This window comes from Copadichromis virginalis, linkage group LG9 (assembly GCF_057382275.1).
Source record: "Copadichromis virginalis isolate Kocher_CV1m ecotype Utaka linkage group LG9, C_Virginalis_male_GT1.1, whole genome shotgun sequence".
In the NCBI taxonomy this organism is placed as follows: domain Eukaryota; kingdom Metazoa; phylum Chordata; class Actinopteri; order Cichliformes; family Cichlidae; genus Copadichromis; species Copadichromis virginalis.
Window position 1 is genome coordinate 32764442 of NC_140626.1, and position 23660 is coordinate 32788101.

The following is a 23660-nucleotide window of genomic DNA, read 5'->3' on the forward strand; positions in this document are numbered from 1 at the left end:
TGTAGTTGTTTAACGTGACATTTTGACCTCAGTTTTATTTGTTTTGTGTGGATGTCTTTGAGTAAGTGCAGAAGCTCGATGGTATAAAACCTGGAGATGCTGGGGATCGAACCCAGGACCTCATACATGCAAAGCATGTGCTCTACCACTGAGCTACATCCCCACTGCGAGTCAGTGTGAGTCTGTGTGGTCTGTTTGGTGCTGCAGTACACTAACACCAGGCTTAAAACTTACCAGGACTTCTTAAACTGAAATGTAACTTTGAGAACATGGATCAGAACCCGGAGGTGGTTTTCAAACTGCTGCATCTGCTGAAGAAATAATCTGTTTGGAAACCCTGTACAGACTGACACACAGGCACTGAGGAAAGGGACCGAAGAAGCAGTCAGGGATTCCCCCTCCCACCAGGAGCAGCACCCAGCTGGCCCTCTAAAACCATCAGTCTACACTCTGTCTGTGCAGCTGTATATATGTGCTGTTGCTCGTCACCTGATCCACAGAGTCCGATTACAGCGTTACCTGCATACACAGTTGCATGATGGTATAAAGCAGCCGAAACAGGACACTCCACCACTGTCGGCACAGGACAGTCTGTGGGAAACACGGCTGAGCTCAGAGATGTTCACACCTTCAGGAGCGAAACTGAGCCCAATCAAGAGACTCGCTCAGTTAAAAACAAACAAAATTTTATGCATAATTTTAATGCTTTATTTATCAAGAACATAGGCTCAAGTCTCAATTTCAGGATTTACTGACAAGCTGCCAACCACTGAACCGACATTTATCAGCGTTTTCATTTTCTGCTGCTCCCCGTACTATTTTGAGGCAAATATTTGAGTTATTGCCAGTGTCAATTACTAGTTTCTATGCAGATTCAAATTTACTGTAAACTGTTTTTCCAGAGAACTGTTTCTGTAATAAACACCCATCGTATAAATGTGAGATGACACCAGCCGCTGACTGCAGAGCAGATGAGGTGGATTCCTGAGGTTCACGCTTTATATGCAACAGATGAGCAGATGGGAGTGAATCCAGACACGCTGCCAGAGAAAGCAGCAGCAAAATAAAACATCCTTTTCTGTTTACGGGAATAAAGCAGTTATCCCAGGCGCTTCTTACAGGAGCACAGAGCTGACCCGAGGGGATGGACTCTGCTGGCACGTCCCCCTGAAGCCAGAGTGCAAATTTATTCACTGCTGCTCAAGGTGAAAGAAAACAATAGTGCCTGATTAGGACAACTACAGCTCCCGTGAGGCTTTGTTTCAGTGTAATTTACTTTTTTGCCCTTGTTTTACTGAGACTTTATGAGAAGATATCGGAATTGAAAAAGAGTCTAAACATCTCTCTATTGTAACTTTTTCATAATCCTGGAGGCATTTTTACTGATCTTTGCAGCTCCTTTCTGCTTCTGCTGCAGTTCCTCTAGTGTCCACTTGAGCCTCCAAAACGCTTCACTCCTCATAGACTCCCGTGTTAATGTTGTTTCAAGAGTTTCAGACTTTCCTTTTTGGTAAAGCTTATATTTGTTATGGCTGTCGTTCTTTTTGAATCTTCATGCAGTACGGTACCTTAAATATGTATGTTACCGTTTTTAAAAATCTTGTTCTGTCTCTTTCATCGCTCTTGGCTTTTGTTTCTGCTATCACATGCATGTGAACCTGAGGGACATCCTGACTTAATCTATAGGGTGCAATTGGATTTTGACCCAGTCTTTGCAGCCATAACAGCCTCAACTCTTCTGGAAAGACTTTTCAGGGGTGTGTTTATGGCAATTTTTGACCTTCCTTCCAGAAGTGCATTTGTGAGGCCAAGCGCAGGTGTTGGATGAGTAGGCCTGGGTCAGAGGCTTCTAATTCATCCCAAAGGTGTTCTGTCAGGTTAAGGTCAGGAGTCTGTGCAGGCCTGTCAAGTTCTTCCACACTAAACTCGCTTATCTTTGTCTTTGTGGACCTTCCTTTGTTCACTGGTGCACATTCATGTATGAAGAGTTGGCAGCATGAAATGATCTAAAATGTCTTGGTTGGGCTAAAGGTTGAGGCCATCTCATGAATATAACCTCACCCTGCACCAAACTTTACTCTTAGCACAGTGTAGTCAGACATGTACCATTCTTCCTGGCACCCACCAAACGCAGACTCACCCATCAGATTGAGACAGAGATCAGACAGAGAAGTGTGATTCATCCTCTAAGAGAACAAGTGTCCACTGTAGAAAGTTGGTGACCTCTGTTTACCACGTGCCTGAGCGTCCACCTACCCCACTCTGTGATTTTTACATGGCCTACTGGTTCACGGCTGAGTTTCTGTCGTTCCCAATCATTTCCACTTGACGATAACACCACTGACACACGACTGTGGAATATTTAGTAGTGAGGAATCTTTAAGACTGGACTTGTTGCACAGGTTGCATCCTATCACGGTACCATGCTGGAATTCCCTGAGCTCCTGAGAGCGACACACAAATGTTTGTGGAAACAATCTGCATGCTGATGCTTGATTTCAGTGACTTGCATGGCTGAGTGAATACTTTGGGTAATATAGGGCATCATTTCTTAAAGCAATTTTACATCTTTTGGTGCATCTTCAGTTCTTTTTGTGTCAAGTTTTGTCTCGTTTTGCAGGCGTTTGTGTCTCTGTGGGAACTCTGGGCCTCAAATCATTTTGAGAATTTGTGCGACACTTTTTTGCGCTCAAGCAATATCATTAAGCTGTATCCCATTATATCACACTGATGCTGCTCATAAACTAAACATGCCAGTGCACCACCTGGTGGTTGCTTGGCCACCTCCTATACACCAGCCTGTCCTATTTTTCCAGCTGCTCCCTCCAGGGGTGCACAGAGCGGGTCATCTGCCCAGATCTCAACCTATCGCTGTCACACCAACACTCTCGACTGCATCCATGAACTTCCTGTGGTTTCCATCTTTTCCTCCTGCACTGCAGCTCCATCCACAGTATCCTTTGTCCAAAATATTCATGATCCGTCCTCTACACGTCCAAACCAGCTGAGTCTCCCCTTTCTTTGTTTTTAATACAGCTTTCCAAATTTGACAATCTTATATTCATTCAGAGGATGATGGTTTATAATCCTTACAGAGGTGCCTGCTACATCTGACGTCACCTGTATTTATCATTGTGAGGGAAGCCAAGCAGTGTGAGGACAGCAGAGCAGGAACTGAAAACTGAGCCCATCTCTGGATGAATGAAAACAGCAGTGCATCACTTCCTGTACCTACATGCAGGCTGTGCTTTAAGAACCCCGAAACTAGGAGTATATGAACAGTGCAGCCCTGCTGTGTGTTTACTCTGCTGATGCATGAAGTAGAACTAGCTACACCTGGAAGATTATTACAGTTAACCAGTTTGTCACTTTAACAGCAGTTAACTGGAATAACAGACTAAACTGGTTCTGTGTAAATACTGGAAATGTCTTTGGCTTCTCATTTTATTTGCTTCTGTTTTCTGATCCTAATAAAATGTTATTTTATTCATATTTTCACTTCTTTACTCCTTTGACAACTGATAATAGAGTACACATTACATAATGTACGCTGACATGTTTTCTGCTTCTTCCTCACCAATTTTAAAATTTCTCACATTTTTTTGGGAATGTTTGATAAAATCTACTCGCTCCATAAAACTGATAAACATGATTTCATACACCAGCTAAGCAGGACGCTGCAGGACTGACTTTGTCAGACAAAAACACGACACAGACGAGATTTCTTTCCCACATTTATTCTCCCGCTGACGCACACACAGATGTGGCTGCAGCTGTTTACTCGTCTGCCTCGGACTCCTCGTCATCCTGGCTGATCTGGAAGTATCGCAGCTCGTACGTCTCCTTGTCAGAGGCCACCACCCTCAGCCAGTCGCGGAGGTTGTTCTTCTTCAGGTACTTCTTTGTCAGGTACTTAAGATACCTGTGGAAGAACATTGACCATCAGAACCGTTTCCAGGAAGGTTCTCTGGTTCTTGTGACACTTCTCGTTTTACCTTTTGGAGAACTGCTTCTCAGACGTCACGTTGATCTTGTTCTTCATGCGGCCGACCTGGACGATGTCACCCAGATTCCCCGTCTTCCCGTTCACCTTGATCTTCTCTTTAAGGAAGGTCTCCTATTGGATAGAGCATAGTAATGCACTAGGGAAGAGAACCCTAGTAAATCTGGAGCTAGGGAAGGGCGCCCTAGTCCACAGATTGGGTCAGCTGCTTGCAAAAACCACCAAATTTACCCTTTAATGAATTAATTTGTCGCTTTTGGGGGACACGATTTGAACTGGATTTCTCCTAAAGTAGTGACGACTGCAAGAAGACTTACAAAGCTTGCAGAGTCCAGGATCCCATCCTCCACAGGGTGGGTCAGGTCCAGGGTGAACTTCCATGCAGCCCCCTTCTTGGACTTCTTACCAGCTGGCCTCTTCATTCTGATCTGTGATCATGTTTCACATGTTAACTTTACTAGAACACGCGTAAACTAACATAGTGAGCAAAGCTTATTGCTATAGCTGGTTTCCAAGGTAACAGTGGTGAAGTGACGTCGCCACATGGTTCTTGAGTTATGCAAAGTCTGTTTCTTCAAATGACATTAGATAAATCTCCGGGTACCGGATGGTTAAAGAAAAAAGATGACGAGGAGACCTAAAGCTAAAAATAAGCCAGAGTCGGAGCCGCTCGGTCAAACATAAACCCTTCAGTGCTAATGTTTAGTTTCAGTGTGTGAGGAGTTTCCTGATGCTTTTGGTTGATGTTTGAATACAGTCATAAAAAAAAAAATAATAAAAAATTTGAGGTCACTCGTTTTAAAAGACGCATCAGGCTCTGTTTATTGGCTCGTGCTCTGTTGTGTTTCCAGTGAGGCTTTGAACAAGTCCCTACTGTCATTTATTTTCTCAAAACGAATGTCTTGCGTTAAATATCTGATATTATGTCTGTCTGGATATGGACTCAAGTCCTGGAAGAAAAAAAAAAGGGACATTCAATCTCTGCCAGATTCAGTCTTGTAGAAACCAGTTTTGCAGGTATGGGACTGACATTTTATTTAAAGCCTGTCATGTACAATGGATGTAATATGTGTGCTTTCAATTAAGACAAGTATTTTTCCTTTGGATTGGCAGGAGGTTTTTTTTAAGTTATCATTATTTTACTCGTGAGATTTGGCGTCTATTTTAGTTCCATGATTAGTGATCCCAAACACCAGTAATAGCACCAAAGCTCAAGAACAAAATAGTAATATGATAGACAATGTTCCTTATTTAGTGACAATAGACCAGGGAACATGACTTTAAGTTATGCCGAATTCACCTGTGTATCCTAAAATACACAGATACTAGCCACAAACCCAAACCCGGTAGACTTCCAGGTATTAAAACTGTTTAAAGAAACAAATACGCGTTTTTCCCTGTGGAGTCTGGTCTGCAATCAGAATGAGACACGTGTGACCAAGTGCTACGAGCTAATGCTAACGCGGCTAACTTGTTAGTTTTCTGGATGTAAATAAAGTTTTCTCGGTAGAGCCACCCGTCATTAACGATGGGTGCTTTTATGGGACTTGATCAAAGTGCCAGAGAAACAAAAAGGCGAAGAAACTCAGAACAAATTAAGCAAAAACCGGACGAGCTGCCAGGACTTACCGGCGCCATGTTGAGAGCTCGGACGAGAAAGAAGGCAGCGGAGGTGACGCAGCTGTGACGTCATGCGCGGCGCCCTACCAAATATGGTGAACGGGCTGTAAAAGCACATGGATCAGGAAAATGGGTCGACTTAACGAGCCGTGTGCCTGACTGTTGACACAGCAGAGCTCCAGCTGGAGTGAAAACCGTTTAATCTGCGTTTGGTTTACGTTTGTAAGATGAAACAGCAACAGTTACATTCAAGTGTCACCCTGAAAACAAACAGTTTCACACTTTTTGACAGCTGTTGTTGCTGTCTGTGAGCGAGGATGCAAGTCCAAAGGTCAACCGCAGCCCAAAAACACCCTGATAATAAACCTGCTGAGTCCGGTCAATCATTCACTGCCTCTTCACACACACACACACACACACACACACACACACACACACACACAGGGAAAAACTTCCTCCCGATGAGTCAGAGAACCCATAACTGGTTCGATGGGTCCCATTTTTTCAGCCTTTGTGGTTTGAAGTCTGGCTCACTGTGCAGATATGCAGGCAAGTGAGTGATTCATCTTCACATGAGGCACTGAGGCAGGGCGTGCCCGCCGCTGCTGCCACTTCAGCACAACAAAAGATGCTCAGCACTAAAGTAGAAGCTGCAGCGTTCCACAGGACGGGGCGTGATCAGGTGTTTTGATTCATTAAATAGTATTTAAATCCCCACCGTGCAGCTACAGTCATGTGTGCTCCCTCATGCCACCAACTAAAATGTGATTTGTGGTTTATAATCATTTACATGCGAAACAAAGTTGTTAAAGCTTTTTCTTTTACAATCCTCATCTGTTCATTCCTACATTTCAACTTCTCTGTATTTCAGTAACAGTAGGAAATATGAGAAACGTTACATTTTACAGTGGGTGTGCAGCCCAGGCTCTGAGGCGTGTTACAGAGGAGCAGGCGTCTGCAGCAAATCTCACAGTTCATGATGTGCTGGTTAGAAATGTGACATTACAATCAAACCCTCCACACACATACCTGAAATCAAAGCCTGTAACATTAGAAAGATACATATTTCCCATTACATTCCTTAACATGCTCCAAATGTCCTCCCCCACTAAAGCACTCTGTTACAAACACTCTGATTCGTTTACACGTCCCAAACGCTTGGTACACATTACTCTGTGTGAAATGCATTCTGGGTCGATGATGTAAACCGATTGCACCCCAGAGATATTTTTAGCAGTTCTAGTGGTCAAAAAGTGTGTGTGTGTGTTTCAGGGGGGGGATCTCTCACACACACAACCTCTTTTTGGTTGTAATTTCCAGTAAAAGGAAACCAGTGAAGGGCATTAGTCCTCACTGCTGTGCTCGTCTCTCCTGATGCATTTTAGTCACGTTCCAGCATAAGAGACTTTCAGACGCTCTCTTATCCACGACGGGCCACCGCAGCAGGTAGCGCCACATGTTTGTTTTGTCAGGTTTTCATGTCGGATGCCCTTCATGACACAATCCCAGGGCATCTGTGTCTCCTCCTGGAAGTGAGGAAGAGATAATATGTAAACCACAACACTGTCTGATAGGAAGTAGAAATGTCTTTAGAAAACGTGAAAGAGCCAGAAACATTAGATCCTCTCCTGCTGGGAAGGAAACCGTCTACTCTGAAAGTGAGCCAACAGTCAGGATCCCCACATGGAGGAAGCGCCGTGTGGTGGCCAGGAGAACCGTGTTTAGCCGTGTGAGCAGGAAACAGACGTAGATTTGAAAAAGAAAGGTGGTGTACATGATGGTGTTCTTCAGTATTACTCATAAACTGATTGATCCACACGCTGACCTCGGAGCAAACGGCCTCTTTGCTTATGTGATCATCTTTGATGAGCATTTTCTCCTCAGTGAACTTCAGCTCCACAGATTAGGACCTGGGCAGCGGTGGCCTGTGTTTTTGGCTCCTCCCACCTCGTGTCTGCAGGTCTTCTTACATCTGAGTCGTCTTTTTGCCACGGCTGACCTATAAAGCTGTTTTATAAATAAACGTTACCTACTTACAGCCCATCTGATGGACTTGAGCCCCCGTGACTGCTGCTTGTGCAGTGCAGTGTTTGCACTGTGCGGGTTTGTGTGTTTGCAGGCAGAAGCTGCAGACATTCATCCATTTCTTCCAGCTCTCTCTGTTCAGACCCGCTCTCAGCCGCTCATGCAGGTTCTTATCTGCTTAAACAATGTGCTGCAGGTTGCATACATATGGTTCCATCACCCAACACGAGTATTACTAAACTGAACCATAAAAACTACTTTCCCTGCACCCATTTTACCAGAGCACGCCTGACAGGATCACCTCAGCTGTGAGCCAGGAGATCATGAACAGCCCATCGATGGTCGAGTTAGGACTACAGGAGTTGGTTTCAACTCACAGGAAAATCTTCCATGTGAAAGGCAGCGTCTTCTAGTTTATGACAACCTGCTCATTTAACATGTGCCATCACCAAACCCAACCCTAAACCCTGAAAGTTCGTTAATTGCAAATGTGCAACATTTTAATCAATTTATATTCCAGTTTTCTAATTATTTCACTGGACTCTGAATATGTTTACAGCCTGTTAGAAACACTGTTTTGGTCTGCGTGGATACATTCATTAAAACAATGCAGGTGTTGATCTTCTTTTAATAACTCACCCATCTGGATGCTGTAAAGCCGTGATGGTAGGGGGCGTGGTCTGCAAGGCCTCACCTCAGCTAATCATAACTAAACTTCTCAACTGTTTTCACCGTTTTAGAGCATTTTTAATGCTGATATATAAGAAGTAATATGCTGTGGGTCTAAGCAGGTACTGGAAAATATATTTTCTTAAAAATAGTAATTACACTGTTGAAATAATGGATCCCGAGACCAGAAAACGCGTGTAGGTGGATGCATCCATCCTTCACATACAGTCTTAAATCTATAACTCCTTTAGGGCAGATCGCACCATTATTCGCCTGCTAGGTCCGATGTTTTGTGCATGTCCAACTTCAAAGAGACTCCAGGACAGGACCAGGACACACTGGGGTCTCAGCTGGCTCGGGAACACCTCAGCGACCCACTAGAAGAGCAGGAGGAGGTGGAGAGGAACCCAGAGCCAGACGGGTCAGGAAATGGATGACTCGGATGTCTTTGATCTGAAGAGTTTATCTATGAATTGCAGCAAGGAAAAACCGAGGACACACATTCCAACTCGTACATGTGAACACTTTCAGAACAGATCGTCTTTATACTAAAAGGAAAACAAGATTCATATTTTCAGTGGTCGCAGAGGTCAGTGTGCAGCTTCTGATCTAAGATAAGATAAGCTGTACTTCAGCTGTAAGAGAATGAAACCACCTGGAGTTTTCTGTTAAACTCAGTAAGAGTTGTGTATTCATGCATCAGTGAACAGCAGTTGCACATCCTTCCACCCAGAAGCAGCATCACTACAGAACACCAGGATCAGCATTACTCAAAGGTAATGGTATAGTTCTTGCTGCTGTTCTACCTGTTGGGTGTGGCAGCCAATCAGAAGAAAGCACATTCAGGGAAGTTTGCAATTTGAGGTCAGTGACATAAGTACAGCTGAGTGTCTGCACAGAGACAGATTTCAGGGAGTTAAACTGCTGCTTCCCTGTAAAGGTGCAACAAATGGAAACCGTTGTAACACTGCTCACTCACATGCCTGATTAAAATGCAGCCAGAAGGGAAGATGAAATGAAGAAGTTCGTATTTTGTGTCTGAATTCTTCACACTGCTCAACATGTTTGAGTTTGTATCAACCGCAGCTTTAAAAACGTGTCTCCATCCTGTCAGGCGGGAGTTTTAACAGTCGCGCAAGCTCGTCATAGACGCCACTGCTAGGAAGCAGGGTTTGGGCTCGTCGAGGTAAACCAACGGTTAACCTCGACTGCTCACTTTGTACCAGGATGCATCACTATGGTAACTAATGCTGCAGACCTAACCTGGTCTGGAACAGGTTATGCACCACAATAGAGATTAACCAGTACGACGGCATCACCTACAACCAGTTAAGTCTTACTAACCAAAACTCGTAACACACACACACAGTTTTATCTGCAGCAGCTGTAACCAATGTTCCCTCTAATGTTTCATGTGTCTGAGCGAACACACAAACTCCCTGAGCGTCCCCTGGACCACTGTGAGCAACAGCAGACGTGTGCACTGTGGTCACGCCAGCATCCAATCATCCAAGTTACATGTTTATTAAAATAATCTAATTACAGCATTTATGTTAGACTACTTTTAATTAACTACTTTAGCCCACTTACAATGAGAAGAAATCTTGTTCATGACCTGTGTAGCATGTTAACACTGTTGGAAGGAAAAATAACTTCAACCAATTTTGAAAACACAACTTTCTTTCTTTCTTTTTTCTTTTTTATAAAGCTCTGACTTGTATTATGAGTCTGTGGTCTGGGACAGAGTCTGTAACTGTCTGCAAAATACAGGATATAATGACCAATGTTGGGCAATTAATTATATAGTTACTTCTTCAAAAAAGTTACTGAGTTTTGCAAACAACATTTTTTGCAGCTGTTTACCTAAAAATGCAGCCAAGGTGTTTTTAAAATAAACATTTCAAACTATTTACAGAACAATCAGCTGTTCTGCATCAAATCTGATGCCACACAAATTATTTGTGTCACTCCAAAAATATTTCTGTCCACTATGAGATGAAGGAGAACAACAGCCTGATACCTGCAGGCCTGACAGCAGCAGATGTGTCACTGCTGTAACACCTGTAACACTCAGCAGTCGCCTCATTGTTCTGACACACAACAACACTGTTGACTACACTACAAACTAACTACACACTAACTACACACTCACTACAAACTAACTACACACTCACTACAAACTAACTACACACTAACTACAAACTAACTACACACTAACTACAAACTAACTACACACTAACTACAAACTAACTACACACTAACTACACAAGATTTGTGCTAAACGTGGCAAATCTCTCACATCTCAAAACCCCCATCACCCCTAAAACTTCCCCCTCCCTAAACATTTAAATGCCATGTTGCCATATCATTTTTTTGATTGGTCAACATGGTACATTTTTTCACCAATAGGAAAGGGCGGGGTTTTGGTTTTCTTTTTGCTCGCAGGCTTTCCAGCGTTTTCCTTATAAAACGACGTTTTTACAGTTTCTTCCTGTAATAAATATAAAAACCAAACATTGCAGATATTTTATCATAACTCTGGTTTTCGTGGCCGATCAACACAATTTAAAAACTGCTATAAAGTCCACACATTGTCCGTCAGTTGCTCCGTCTGTCCTGCTCACGTCTCCAATGATTGTACACGTTGTCATTAACGTGGCTTCACTCCACATCAGCCGCTTCGCTAAAACACCGGCACATAAGGACGCTGTCACAGCCTGTCAGCGACGTTGATTAGCTGCGTATATACAAATGTGAATCGCATCATTGGCTGGACTATGGGATAATGTGGCATCGTTCTGATCCCATACAGGAGCAGCCAGTCACTGACTCACACTGCAGAACAGAATTGTTAACATATTTACTTTAATTTCAATCCAGGTTAGATTTTTTTGTGCGCAGAGATCGTGCCAGCAGTGCGCAATTGCGCACGCGCAGCTTAGAGGGAACGCTGGCTGTGACTAAACTTCATATTCAGTCAGCACTGATCAGATGCAGCAAAGTCTCTTTCATGTTTCATGCCCGGTCTGCTTCAGGAGAAACTGAACAGGATGGAGGTGGACCCCTGCCTGGTCGCTTGGATCTCCGACTACCTCACCGACAGACCACAGTACGTCAGGCTGAAGGACATCACGTCTGACACTGTGGTCAGCAGCACAGGAGCACCACAGGGAACTGTGCTGTCCCCTCTTCTCTTCACCCTGTACACCTCTGACTTCTGCTACAACTCTGAATTATGCCACATTCAGAAGTTTGCAGATGACACGGCCATCATGGGGTGTATCTGGGATGATCAGGAAGAGGAGTACAGAAGTCTGGTGAGGAACTTTGTCGCATGGAGTCACACAAACCACCTGCAACTCAACACCTCAAAGACTAAGGAACTGGTTGTGGACTTCGGGAGGTCCAGAGAAGGTCCACTGCCAGTTCAGATAGAGGGGGAGGAGGTGGAGGTGGTCAACAAGTACAAGTACCTCAGGCTGTGGGTGGACAATAAACTGGACTGGTCATGCAACACAGAGCACCTGTATAAAAAAGGCCAAAGCCGACTGTACTTCCTCAGGAGGCTGAGGTCTTTTAACATCTGCAGGAAGCTCCTGAGGATGTTTTACCAGTCGGTGGTTGCTGCAGTACTTTTCTATGCTGTGGTGTGCTGGGGGAGCAGCACAGCAAAGAAGGACTCATCCAGGCTGGAGAAACTGATCAGGAGGGCTAGCTCTGTGGTCGGCATGAAGCTGGACACTCTGGTGACAGTGGCAGAGAAAAGGACATTAAAGAAACTGATGGACATTATGAACAATGCTGGGCATCCTCTGCACACGGCCATAAACAATCAGAAGAGTCTGTTCAGTGACAGGTTGCTTCTCCCCAAGACAAGAACTAACAGACTTAAAAACTCCTTTGTCCCACACGCCATCAGACTGTTTAACTCCTCTCTGGAGGGGAGAGGGAGGGGAAACAGGAGGACAAAGGAGGGAACAACTAAGCTGTAGGTGCTTTTCTACACGGTGCAATATATATGTTTTGTTTTGTCTTCTTTTCTTATATTCGACTGTGCAATAAACTCACTCAAATGAGCAATCCTATTAATCCATTTTGTATATTCTGTATTATTTATATATATCTCTATATATATATATATCTCTAATATATATATATAGAGATATATATATATATATATATATATATGGTGTATTTATGCTTATATCCTGACTCTCATTTCCCTTATCGTATCTGCAACATGCAACTTCTTCGGTGCTTTGCTACTGGAAACTGAATTTCCTGGAGGAACCCACCCGAGGGGTTAATAAAGTTTCATCTAATCTAATGTGCTTATCAGTCTGAGTAACTCTGGGGTAGCTTATTGAGGAGTTTGGGGTAAGAAAAGCCAAACAAAAGATAACTCCGGTATTTCAAACTACTGTTGCTTCCGATCACTCGTCACATGTATAACAGGAGCCGTGAAGCAGAACATCCAGGATGTTCGAAAACGACCATTTTGTGGTGCTTTGCTGCTCCCTGATACGGCGCAGCTACACTACACCCTGCAGGAAAGTATCTTCCTCCAACTTCAGTAGGGTCATGGGATTTACTGCCGAGGATCTGCAGGCTTCATGAACATCCCTGCTACTGTTTTCACTTCAACTCTTTCCCAAACATCATTATAGGGAGACAGCTGCGATGTTTCAGACTGAACGAATCAGCTGGTGGAGAGAAAGGATTCTGCTGACGCACATTTGTCCAAGTTCAAAAAGAACAACAGTGCTCCATTGTAAATATGGTCAACTCACTGAATCTTACAGACAAGCCTTAAAAAGAAGCCCCACCCACCTCCTGCTCAGTCAGTTCTGCTTACAATGGGCAGCCAATCAGGAATCAATTCATATTTGTTTACTCCTAGAGGCCTTCAGGACCACACCCCCGCTCAGAAATACCTACCCAAGAGCCTCAGGAAGCAGTCTTCAGTTGGCTTCAGGGACCCAGCTGGACCTCGAGGGTCTGGAACAGCCTGCTGGATGGAAGGAGGCGCTCGTTTCCTTCAAGTCGCATCTTTAAATTCTTAGGACTTTTCAGAGTTTTTCTGCAACATTTCTCACTATAGTTTGATTCTGCTGCTCCTGTGAAGCCGTTTGAAAGGTGGATTTTGTGGAGCGCTGTATGAAAAGTACTACTGGGATTATCATAGAATAAAGCTGCCTCAATGAGGTCAAGTCACAGAGCTAAAAGTTCCCAAAGCATTTCTCCGCAGTTGAACTAATTTTTCTCTGATTAAATCAAACAGAGCTTCGTCTTAGCTCAGCATTAACTAAACCCACGAGGGAGTTTGTAGTTCCACAGAAGAGTAAAACGGCACCAACAAAGGACGAGTCAGTGAGAACACTTATTTTCATATCTGTGCGAGGTGATCATTTAGATTGACAGCAGTGATAAAGGCGACTCTAGCAGGGTCCAGAAATAAAAACAAGGAGCTGGAATTGAGCCGTGAGCAGTGTTTAGTATTTTTAAGCATATAAATGACAAAATAAGGACTTTGAAATACATGATACAGCAGCCCGCTCACCCACCTTTGAGACCATAAAATACTTGAGACAGAAAACCACACATCGGTTGCAGTTTTTCTCCATTTGTTTCATCGTTTTTATTTTGCCATCTCCAGTCAGGTGACAAAGGCCTCGAGTGAACAAAAAACGTTTGCAACTCTACCACCCTCCCCAACCCGATCGAGCCCCTCAAAAAAAGAAACACACACCTCACTGCAAACCGCCTCCCACATTTCGGAGGCCCACACTGCCACACACTCACGCCCTCTTAAAAACGAAACAACACTCTTTTTTTGTATTTGGGGGATGGCCCCGATGGACGAGAGGTGCGAGTGCACGGGACCCTCACGCCCCCTCAAACTTCTACACAGACAAGAGACTGGCATCACGAGGGTTAATCACTGAAGTTTCTGTTCTTTTTCTTTTTTCTCTTTAAGGGAGGGGGGAAAGGGAGAAAAGAAATCTTGGTTTTAGAGCTTTGACATGCTGGGGGGGACCTCGAGTGCTCTTTACGTGCCGGCCACCACGATCCCCCGATCAGGGGAGGGGAAATAAAAATAAAAGGGACCTAGTCGCACTCAAAGGCCATGCTGGAAAGCGGTATGGCTGCTAGAGGGGCGACCTAATCCAGAATTCAGTATCTACAGGGGCAACCCTCCCTCCCTCCCACGGCTTTAACTCAAAACCAGCCCCTCCCCGACCCCTGATCCCCTTCCCTCTAAAAGGCTTTAAACCTGCTGTATTCAATCTAAAGAATATAAAAAAATAATCATACAAAAGCTGAATCCCGCTGTTATTTCAACATTCAGGAATGTGAGTGGCAAAACCAACACGTCTGAAGGCAAACAGAATACGCAGGAATTGAGCGACTGATCGTGTTTTTGTTTTGAAGTCGTTTTATATAAAGTTGCCAAACAAAACCTCAGTGATCAGGCAGAGGACCACGCAGCGAGCTGCGGCGGAACAATCCCAACAGCAAATGGAAAGGAGAAACCAAAAGGAGGAGGAGCAGAGGGGGGGGGAGAAATAAAAGATCAATGATGAGAGAGAGAGAGAGAGAGATCACAACAGAATGATTGAGGTTGTCTGTGAAGGCCGACGCTTTGGTGACAGAACCAATGAGAATGCAAGAGACTGGTTGTGGGTGGTGCTTGTTGTCCGGGCAGCAAAGTCTATCAACTCCTTATTTGCTGGCCAAGACCTTGGTAGCGACAGCACATTCCTCCCCCATGGCAGCAATCACGGTGACCTGCGGAGAGCGCACAGACACACAAACAACGTGTTCAAGTCAATCATCTGAAACGTTACACGTGCAGCTCTCGCCCTCCTCGCCATCTCCACCCTCTGCTCCCGGGTCAGGACTCCCAACCCCGAAGCCTCCAGCTACATGGAAGCTTGTCTGTGAAGCTTCTCAGTCATCCAGGTCCTCCTAGTCTAGAAGCTTCTTCAGTTCTGAACTGAAGAAGCTTCTCGGATGAGAGGTGGAACGTCTTCAAGCGACTCAAAGTCCAGACGCTTTTCTTTCCAAGACTACACGGAAGTTTAATCAATTTATGACCCAAAAACAAGGTTGTTTTTTAATACTGATGACAAACTGTTTCACAGCCCAGGAATTAGCCCACACCATTGTGCTTTAGACAGATTCACCACTGTGACAGCTACAACGGGGCTTCAGGTCGGGCTGACAAATATGAATTATATGAAAAGACTAAACTCACCATGAATTCTTCACCCGCCTCGAACTTTGACTCGATTTCCTTGCCGACTTCATTGTCGGGGACGCGCAGGTCCTCTCTGATGTCGCCGTTGTCGCTCATCAGGGACATATAGTTCTCATTGATGTTAACCAACTGCAGAAAAACAAAAAGACTTCACTGATCACATCTGCACAGACCTCAAGCTGGTCACAATAAAAACATGCGATCCACATTCTCCAGTCTGGCCACAGTTCAAAGTTTCTGAGTCCCAAATGAAGCTATTCCAGCTGTATAGCACCAGAGTCACTCCTGCACATGTATCACAAAGGAAAACTTTCCACAACGTAATAAACATTTTAATGACTTTCAGCACAACTTTAATGTTAGTTTGGTTTTTTTCAGCCAGAAAATGATACGAAGTCAATTTCTAGCCATGTCTGAATCTCAGAAATCTGTCAACTCCAAGTAGCCTTTTATTTATTCAAGGGTAAAGTGCTCATCAAATTTCCAGGACTGTGGGAAATATGACCTGTTTAAAAAAGAAAAACGAGTTTTGTTAACAATCAAATTATACCAAGCCTCCATTCTGACACTAAATGTCGTGGATGGTCACGTGTAATCACCTCTGAGACCAGGAAACCCCAGCAGTGCCCAAAAATCCTTACTGAGAGGATTTGGCCATTTCCAAGCCACAGATGAAGGAAAGTTAAACTAGAGATTTTCTTTAATGATGCAAGTTATTAATGTGAAGCGTACAGGAGACAGAACCTTTACTTTTTATTTAGGTTAACCACCTAAGCAGCTGTGCTCAGTTTGGTTTTGCTGTCATATGCAAAAGTATCACAGCACAAAGTAAAGACCGGCACTTCACTGAAAAATAAAACAAAGTCCATCCTGATACAGACAACTGTAGAATGAAGCCGACGAACACTTAAACGATCCCGTGTTTGTTTCTGACAGAACTTTACGTGAGCAGACTGCAGCTGAGCCTCAGCACCTCTCACACTTTAACACACAGAGTGAAAACACACCTGTACACACATCTGCAGTCAGTCACCTGGAGCATAAATGCTAATTATACACCATCGGATTAAAGCAGCTGTGGTAGCACATCTGTAACATGACAGTTTAGCTGTTTGCTCTGCATGAGAAATGTATCCATGCAAAGTGCACTAATGTACATTAATTATTCGGACTCTGTGCCGTTTCCATAGAAACGTGTTCATTTGCAAACTCAGCATGTTTAGGTATTGGATGCTGGGCCGACTATCCCACAACGTGATAAAAATGTAAAGGTAGTGAGCAAAAGAAGGACAGTACAGAAACTTTCACTGGCTCAGAAACACACAAGACCACAACCAGTTACACTTTATTTCAAATTCTATCTGCACTGTGGTAAAGGCCTGGAACCAGCTGCGTGCAGCAGCCAGAGGTTACTCAGGGTTCATCTCAGCTGCACCGCTTCACCGATGAACCCGACCTTTGAAACCCGAGTGGTCACATCTTTATTTTAGCAGATATCTGAGCCGTTCATGTAAAGACGCCCATTTCTTAAAGCTTACGTCTCATTTTCTCCAACATGAATGTTAGTGACTGGATTATTTGCAGGCTTATTTAGCGTGAGTGGGATGAGTGAGTGGAAATGTTTCCTTCCATTCTAACATTAAAACATCCACAGGGACGATGAGGTTCAGCAGCACGTGTTCTGCTCTTATCCCAAACATTTCTCCGACTATAAAACAAACTTCAAGTCAGGTTTCTGGACTGACTGATTCACACAACAGAAAGACGCCCTGTGAATATTTCCACCTGCTGACTCACTGTTGGGAGGCAACGACTGGGAACCCAAACACCAGATGATGTATCCGCTCAACCACCATGTAGCCTTTTCAAACAGTCAGCTGACAGGAAGTACCTGATAGTCTATCCTCTTGATGGAGGGAACATCCATGTTGTGGGTGGAGGGGCACATATCTTCATACTTCTTGTTGGTGAAGATGTCGATGCCAACCAGGTTAACCTGAAGGGAAGATGAGGAATTCACAAGTGTTTAAACAAAGAAAACAGGAGCCACTGAAAGCAGCACAACAGCAACTGATCAACCTGCCAGTGTCATGCATCACACCAGCCCGGGGTCAAACTTCAATAAAGGCCTAAACAGAAACCTTAGCCTACTGTCCGACGGCCTGCGTTACGGTTTCAGCTTAACCACATATTCTTTTTTATGAGGGGCTATTTTGGTTTACTTAAAGCTCGATTCTGAAGTTACACCAATTCAAAATCTGCATGAAAAGTCATCTTTGGTCCCAAGTGTTCTTCCTTCCATCAGTCTGAAAGTTTGCACTTAACTAAAAAATGCAATTAAATCTGCTGCTCCTGCAATCAGCTGCAAAATCAAACTTTTTTTTAAAACCCAAATTGAATGAGCAGAAGTTTTCCAGATTTTTTTGCCCTCACTGAATTGATTCAAAGTGACATTAAATACGGTGCAGGCTACAGGTACCCAGCTTCATCACTACCAGCCTTTATTTGGCTCAATGAGATCTTTTGTTTCAGGTCTGCTTAGTTTTAACGTGCATTTCATGTCGAGTGATGCTTATTGTGCATTTTCACTGTGTCACTGCTCTATGCAACAATCGACTGTGCTGCCATCTATCTTTAGACTTTTAGAGTCACATCATCCTGATGGAAGTAAACGTTTAATTAGATTTAAGATCTGAATCTTTCCAAGCTGAAATGGAACATTCAATAAAACGTGACATAAAAAGGTTGTTCAATTTTGTCAACTCTGGATTTTCCCTGCAAACACTTTGGCACAAAAACAGATTTTAGGTCATTGTCTGAAAGAAGAACAGACTGATTTAAAAACAGAACCTTTAAGAGTGAGGCTTAGTTTAATCTAGCATCCGAGGCCCAACCCCCGGGCCTCGGACCGGTCCGTGAGTCGTTTGGTACCGGGCCGCGAGAGTTGAGGCTCAGGTGTGAAATGTATCGGTTTTCAGCGTTATTTTGTCATCGTTTTTATCGTTAACTCGGTTTTCCTGGGTCTTTTCACGTGTGTTATGAATAAATTTTCTTTTTTTCGGTACCGGTACTAGTTTTATTTTGTTGCATTTATCCGCGACACCTTAAAGGCCGGTCCATGGTGCAAAAAAGGTTGGGGACGGCTGTTATAAGGCACAAAGTGATGAAAAATAAAAATTTCACACATTAAAATATCCGAGTTTGGTAAACCACAAAATCTTGGGAAATTCAGACAAACATCCACTGCAGCTTTACTCTCTATTCATTTTCAATTACTCAACACTTGTTTCAAATTTTGGATTTCTCCCTAAAGCTTCTGACAGGCAGATTTAAGTATTTAACCAGGTTTACAAAGCTGGGCTGTAGTAAGTCTTTGCTATAACTGAAACCTGGCTGCACAGAAGGCCGCTTCAGTCAGAAAAGCCCAGATAATTATTGGATTTCATTTTGTTAGTACTAAGATGGAGATTACCATCATGTTAATATAAATCAACCAATAAAAAGGTCAGAAGGCATCTTCAATGGGACTCAAATCTAAGGACTACATTTGTCCCATTTTGTGGTCGTGGAACACTAAAATGAAAAACCCCCCATTTTTATCATGACGGAGTCCCATGTGAGGGCAAAGTACACACAGGAACACTGTGAGTAAAGATAAGAAGGCCTTGTTTTAGTAAAGGCACACATCATGCAGTTTGGATCAGACAGGTTTGAAACCTGAGAATCCAGGCCGAGCCTCAGGTACTGCTCCAAAACTTTATGTTAAACTTTGCAGCTTTCAGCAGTCCTCCACCTGAAAGCTCTCAGCCTGTCTGGTCTTTACTCTGCGCGTTGTCCTGTTTCATGTTCATGGTCCCCCTTTTCTGTCCTGACCAATGCTCTTTACCATGCGGTACAAAATGATCTGAAATAAAAGAAGAGGACTAAACAGCTTCTGAGTTTACCTTAGCATGTCCGTGCTTGCCGGTCTTGGAGGTTGACATCTCCACAATTTTGCAGGGACGACCCTTCAGCACCACGTAGCCGTTCTTACGCAGAGCAGAGCACTGCATGGGGTAGGTGGCGGAGGCGCCAGACTCACCAGTCTGGAAATCGAGATCGGGATCTGCCATGGTGCGATGGGTCTGGGGCGCTGGTGGAGACAGTTACACATCACTAACCCCGAAATCAAGCACAGAAATTTATATCGACAGACTTCCACACTAAGCAGTCACAGGGTTAGGTTCTCGTGGAGAAAGACATGGCATTAACACGACAGCGAGCAAAAATCAGAAGGTAACCTGACCTAGTCAAGTGTACACTTGAAACAGATGACCACGTTCAATACACCTCTTACATCTGTCCAATAGCATCCTGATTTCAAAGCTTCTGATGTCAAGTGTTACGGGGAAAAACCCTGTAAAATGACCCAGTAATTATTCCACTTTCATACATTTGCCAAATTGTGGTTAAATTACAACAGTTTTGGCATCCCTGACCCTGGTCAAATATAATAGTTGTTCTGTACATAACAGAGGACTTAAAGTGTCGGCGTTGGTGTTTTCACAGTAGTTAATGAGGGAAAACATGAATCTCATGACAGTTGTCAACAGCAGCCTGATGTAGATAGAGTCCTGTGAATTAAATGTTTGCAATGTTTGTCAGAGTTTAATGCTTGCTGGAAAAACATTGATTCTACTTCAACTCAGCTAAAGCTTAAGGAGTTTCATGATATTTAAACATGCCTGATTGTGGCTTTGATTTTGACCCAATGTAAACCACAGCCCCCGACTGCTTCCCCATTTTTAAAGGGTTGAAACACTACCTTGGGCATACATTGATTAAAAAAAAGCAATTCAATACAGCCTTGTTTAATATATTAACATTAATACCAAAGAAAAAGCAAATTAGGGGATTTTGCTGTAAACATTGCAATTTTTAAAAATTATGTAAAAAAAAAAAAGTGTTTCTACTTTAATAAATCTGCTATGCTCGGCTGAGTTTTGAGCCACTTTAACAGTTTTCTTTCCTGCTTTGATTTAGACTACCGCAGCCTTTTCCTGGGCCCCACAGAGCTCTCTGCTACTTTTAGGTAGATATCGCGAGATTTCTATTGTAAAATAAATAAATAAATGAATAAAGGTGCAGTCCTCTTGATCTGCTGGGAAATTAATTTGAGTGTGATCCGAGTTATACATTTTGAATATCCAATTTGAAAAAGAAAAAAACAAATCCCTAAGCTCCGCCGAAACGTGGACGTCGCCAACCCGGCTCGACACGAGGCTGGACGGCTGCGCCACTTCTCAATCTGCCGCAGCAGTTTTATCGCAAATGTTAGCAAGCCCAGTGGACGCATGAAGTTCAAAGTCAAAATTCACTCGCAGCCACTTCTTCGCCCCATCGGTGCCACATAAATAAATTAAAGGTTAATCTTTTAATGATCAGAAGTTAAGCTGGCTCAGAGTTTACAAATGTAACATAGCGCTGTGAAGACAGCAGAGAATAGTGCATCAAACGCTAAAATTAGCACGTTTTATTCTGGATGTTTTGGTTTATAACCATTTATTGTAACGCTATCGGGACAGGATTTCGATGCCGCGAGATTTGCGGCTGGCCAACGTGCGCTGCTGTTTCACAAACACCAAGTCCCGTTATCCGAGCTAACGCGCTGCTAGCGGCGGCTAACCGAGCTAGCCGTCCATTCAGCTCGGTCCAAATAAAGGCGCGGATTAATCTCGGATCGACAGCGGACCGGGTACAAACCATCAGTCTGTTTTTTCCTGATCGGCCCGCCGGGTCGTCGGTTAACAGTGCGGATTTTAACCGCGAACCGAAGACAAGAGCGTTAGCGCGGAGAATGACAAGCAGCTTCCACGGAGCGCGCCGCCGAAGGCCGCATGTCCCTTTGATTCAGCATGCTAGCGCTAGTCGGAACATGGACACCCACACCCTACCCTGCCACCGACTACATCCACCGGGAAACCGACTAACTACTCCCTCGGCATCTCAAACCAGTACATGACTACTTTAATACCTCTGAAATCGTTAATGGGTCACCTAAAAACCGCTAAAGTCCACCGTTTATCCCCCCCAAGGCAGCAACACGCGCCATGCCACACTTACCTTCCAAGAAAAAGAGGACCTAAAGTGCGCATGCGCGGCCAACTTGACTGCAGCATCCGTAGAGGAAGAAAGGAGGGGAGGGGCGTTTATGTGTTCCGGTAGCAGCCTGGCAGAAAGGGATGCCAAGTCTGAGGGAAACATGGCAACCCGGCCAAGAGAATACAAAAATACTACTTTTTTTAAAAAAAAAAAAATCCTGGTAATGTACTTACACAATGGTATGGATTAGATTTAGGTTGGCTAATATTTTGTTAAACACGAGGTATTTATTTCTAATACTTAATATTGGGCATGAGGTCTTTTTATTACAACAAATGTGATGTACAGAGCTTTACTAGGTACAGAGGGATAAAGTTGATGAGTCATACCATGACGATATGGGAGAGTTACTGAAGGTAGGTTAAGAAAAAAGGTAACGATCAGATCAGCAGAATAGCTTCATGCATGTCTGAGGGTGGTGCAGGGCACTGAGACAGTGGGGAGGTGTGCTGTAGAAGTGACAGGCCTGGTTTGAGTCCCTACATGTTTGCAGTGATGGTGCACAGACTGACAGATAAGGTCTGTCAGGATGCTCTGTGGACTATGGTATTGCAGATGATATTGTGAGCTGTAGTGACAGCAGGGAGCACGTGGCAGAGAGGTAGAGGTATGCACTGGTGAGAAAAGGGATGAAAATCAGAAGAAAAAAGACATTTATGAATGACAGGGAGATCGGTGTAGCAGTGAGGCTGCAAGGAGCAGAGGTAGTGAAGATAGATGAGTTTAAATACCTGAGGTCAACCAGCCAAAGCAATGGACAGTGAATAAGAGAGTGCAGGCAGAGTCGAGTGGGTGCAGATGTTTATTTGTGACAGAAGGATAGCAGCAAGACTGAAAGGGAAGGTTTTCAAGATGGTAGCGATGCCTGCTGTGATGTATGAATTGGACACGGTGGTACTGACAACAAAAACAGGAGGAAGAGCTGAAGATGTTAATTAAAACATCAGAGGAACAGCTCAGGTTGAGAAGCAAGGCTGTGATGGTTTGGACATGTGCAGAGGAAGGACTGGGGTTATAATGGACAAAGGATGATGAAGATGGAACTAGCGGAAAGGAGGAAGACCTCACCTCAGAGAAGGTTCATGGATGTAGTGGAGGAAGACATGCAGAACGTTGGTGAGGTGTTTTGTTGAACCTTAATAAACTGCTCCTAGATATTTACATGACCTAGTGGCAAGAATAAATCGCCATTAGGCGATCATATACATGACATTCGTATTCATGTATAACATAGAATCAGTGAATTTTCTCTAACGCCTCCTAGTGGCAAAACTCCTTCCATCTTCTTAGGACACTCCTCACTCCTTCAGTACATTTAATACTAATTTAAAGTACTGATAAATATGTAAAGATCCTTTTACTCTGTAGATGCTATGAAGTTTAAGGTCTCCATCCATTAGTTTGGCTTTAACCATATGTTGCTTCAACATAACACATTCAGCATTAATGTTAGCCGAGAAACGTGTACTAATGCCCCAGATCCCATCAGGGGTACTGGCTGTGTGATGTCCTCTTTAATTCTTTGTGTGCGGTACGTCTCTGAAACTTGTTATTTTGGTTTTTCGTAGTCACTTGGATGAGTGGCAGAACGTTTCTCCCGCTGAAAACGTTACATCCTGATGAACAGAATCAACGTTTTGGGATTCCCTTACCTGGATCGAGCATGCATTAAGACGTTACATGGTAGAGTGTGAACATAATGTGCAGATGCACTGAGCTTTGGTCACTCTTGGTGGTTCTCTGTAGTTTCCCTGAAGCCCATGCAGTGACCAGCTCAGTGTTTGATGGATAAAGGAACATGCATGTGTCTACAGTTAAAAAGGATTTGGCTACTTCCTGATTTATTTATTTGAATCTATTTTGCACATTTGTCACACTTAAACATTTCTGATAAAACAAATTTTAATGTTAGTCAGAGAGGTGCAGTCCTCCTGATCTGCT

At 43.7% G+C, this 23660-nt stretch overlaps 2 protein-coding genes and 1 non-coding gene across 4 annotated transcripts; all 3 read right to left on the reverse strand.

The window, feature by feature from the left end:
- Positions 1–91: 91 nt before the first annotated feature.
- trnaa-ugc (transfer RNA alanine (anticodon UGC)) lies at positions 92–163 on the reverse strand. The gene has a single exon. It is a non-coding gene; the product is annotated as a tRNA-Ala (tRNA).
- Positions 164–3721: 3558 nt separating this feature from the next.
- Positions 3722–5713, reverse strand: rpl22l1 (ribosomal protein L22-like 1). Its single transcript, XM_085468758.1, has 4 exons — positions 5633–5713; positions 4321–4431; positions 3996–4117; positions 3722–3922 (listed from the first exon to the last, which is right to left on the reverse strand). The coding sequence occupies exons 1-4, from the start codon at positions 5639–5641 to the stop codon at positions 3778–3780; spliced, it is 387 nt and encodes a 128-aa protein (XP_085324884.1). The 5' UTR covers positions 5642–5713; the 3' UTR covers positions 3722–3777.
- An 8078-nt stretch (positions 5714–13791) lies between these two features.
- eif5a (eukaryotic translation initiation factor 5A) lies at positions 13792–21839 on the reverse strand. 2 transcript variants are annotated; one of them, XM_085468771.1, is made up of 5 exons: positions 21686–21839; positions 19523–19716; positions 17470–17574; positions 15576–15707; positions 13792–15106 (listed from the first exon to the last, which is right to left on the reverse strand). In XM_085468771.1, the coding sequence occupies exons 1-5, from the start codon at positions 21819–21821 to the stop codon at positions 15041–15043; spliced, it is 633 nt and encodes a 210-aa protein (XP_085324897.1). In that variant the 5' UTR covers positions 21822–21839; the 3' UTR covers positions 13792–15040. The 2 variants fall into 2 exon arrangements, with proteins under 2 accessions (XP_085324897.1, XP_085324896.1); XM_085468770.1 differs by having other exon boundaries at positions 19523–19710; positions 21681–21715.
- Positions 21840–23660: the final 1821 nt, after the last annotated feature.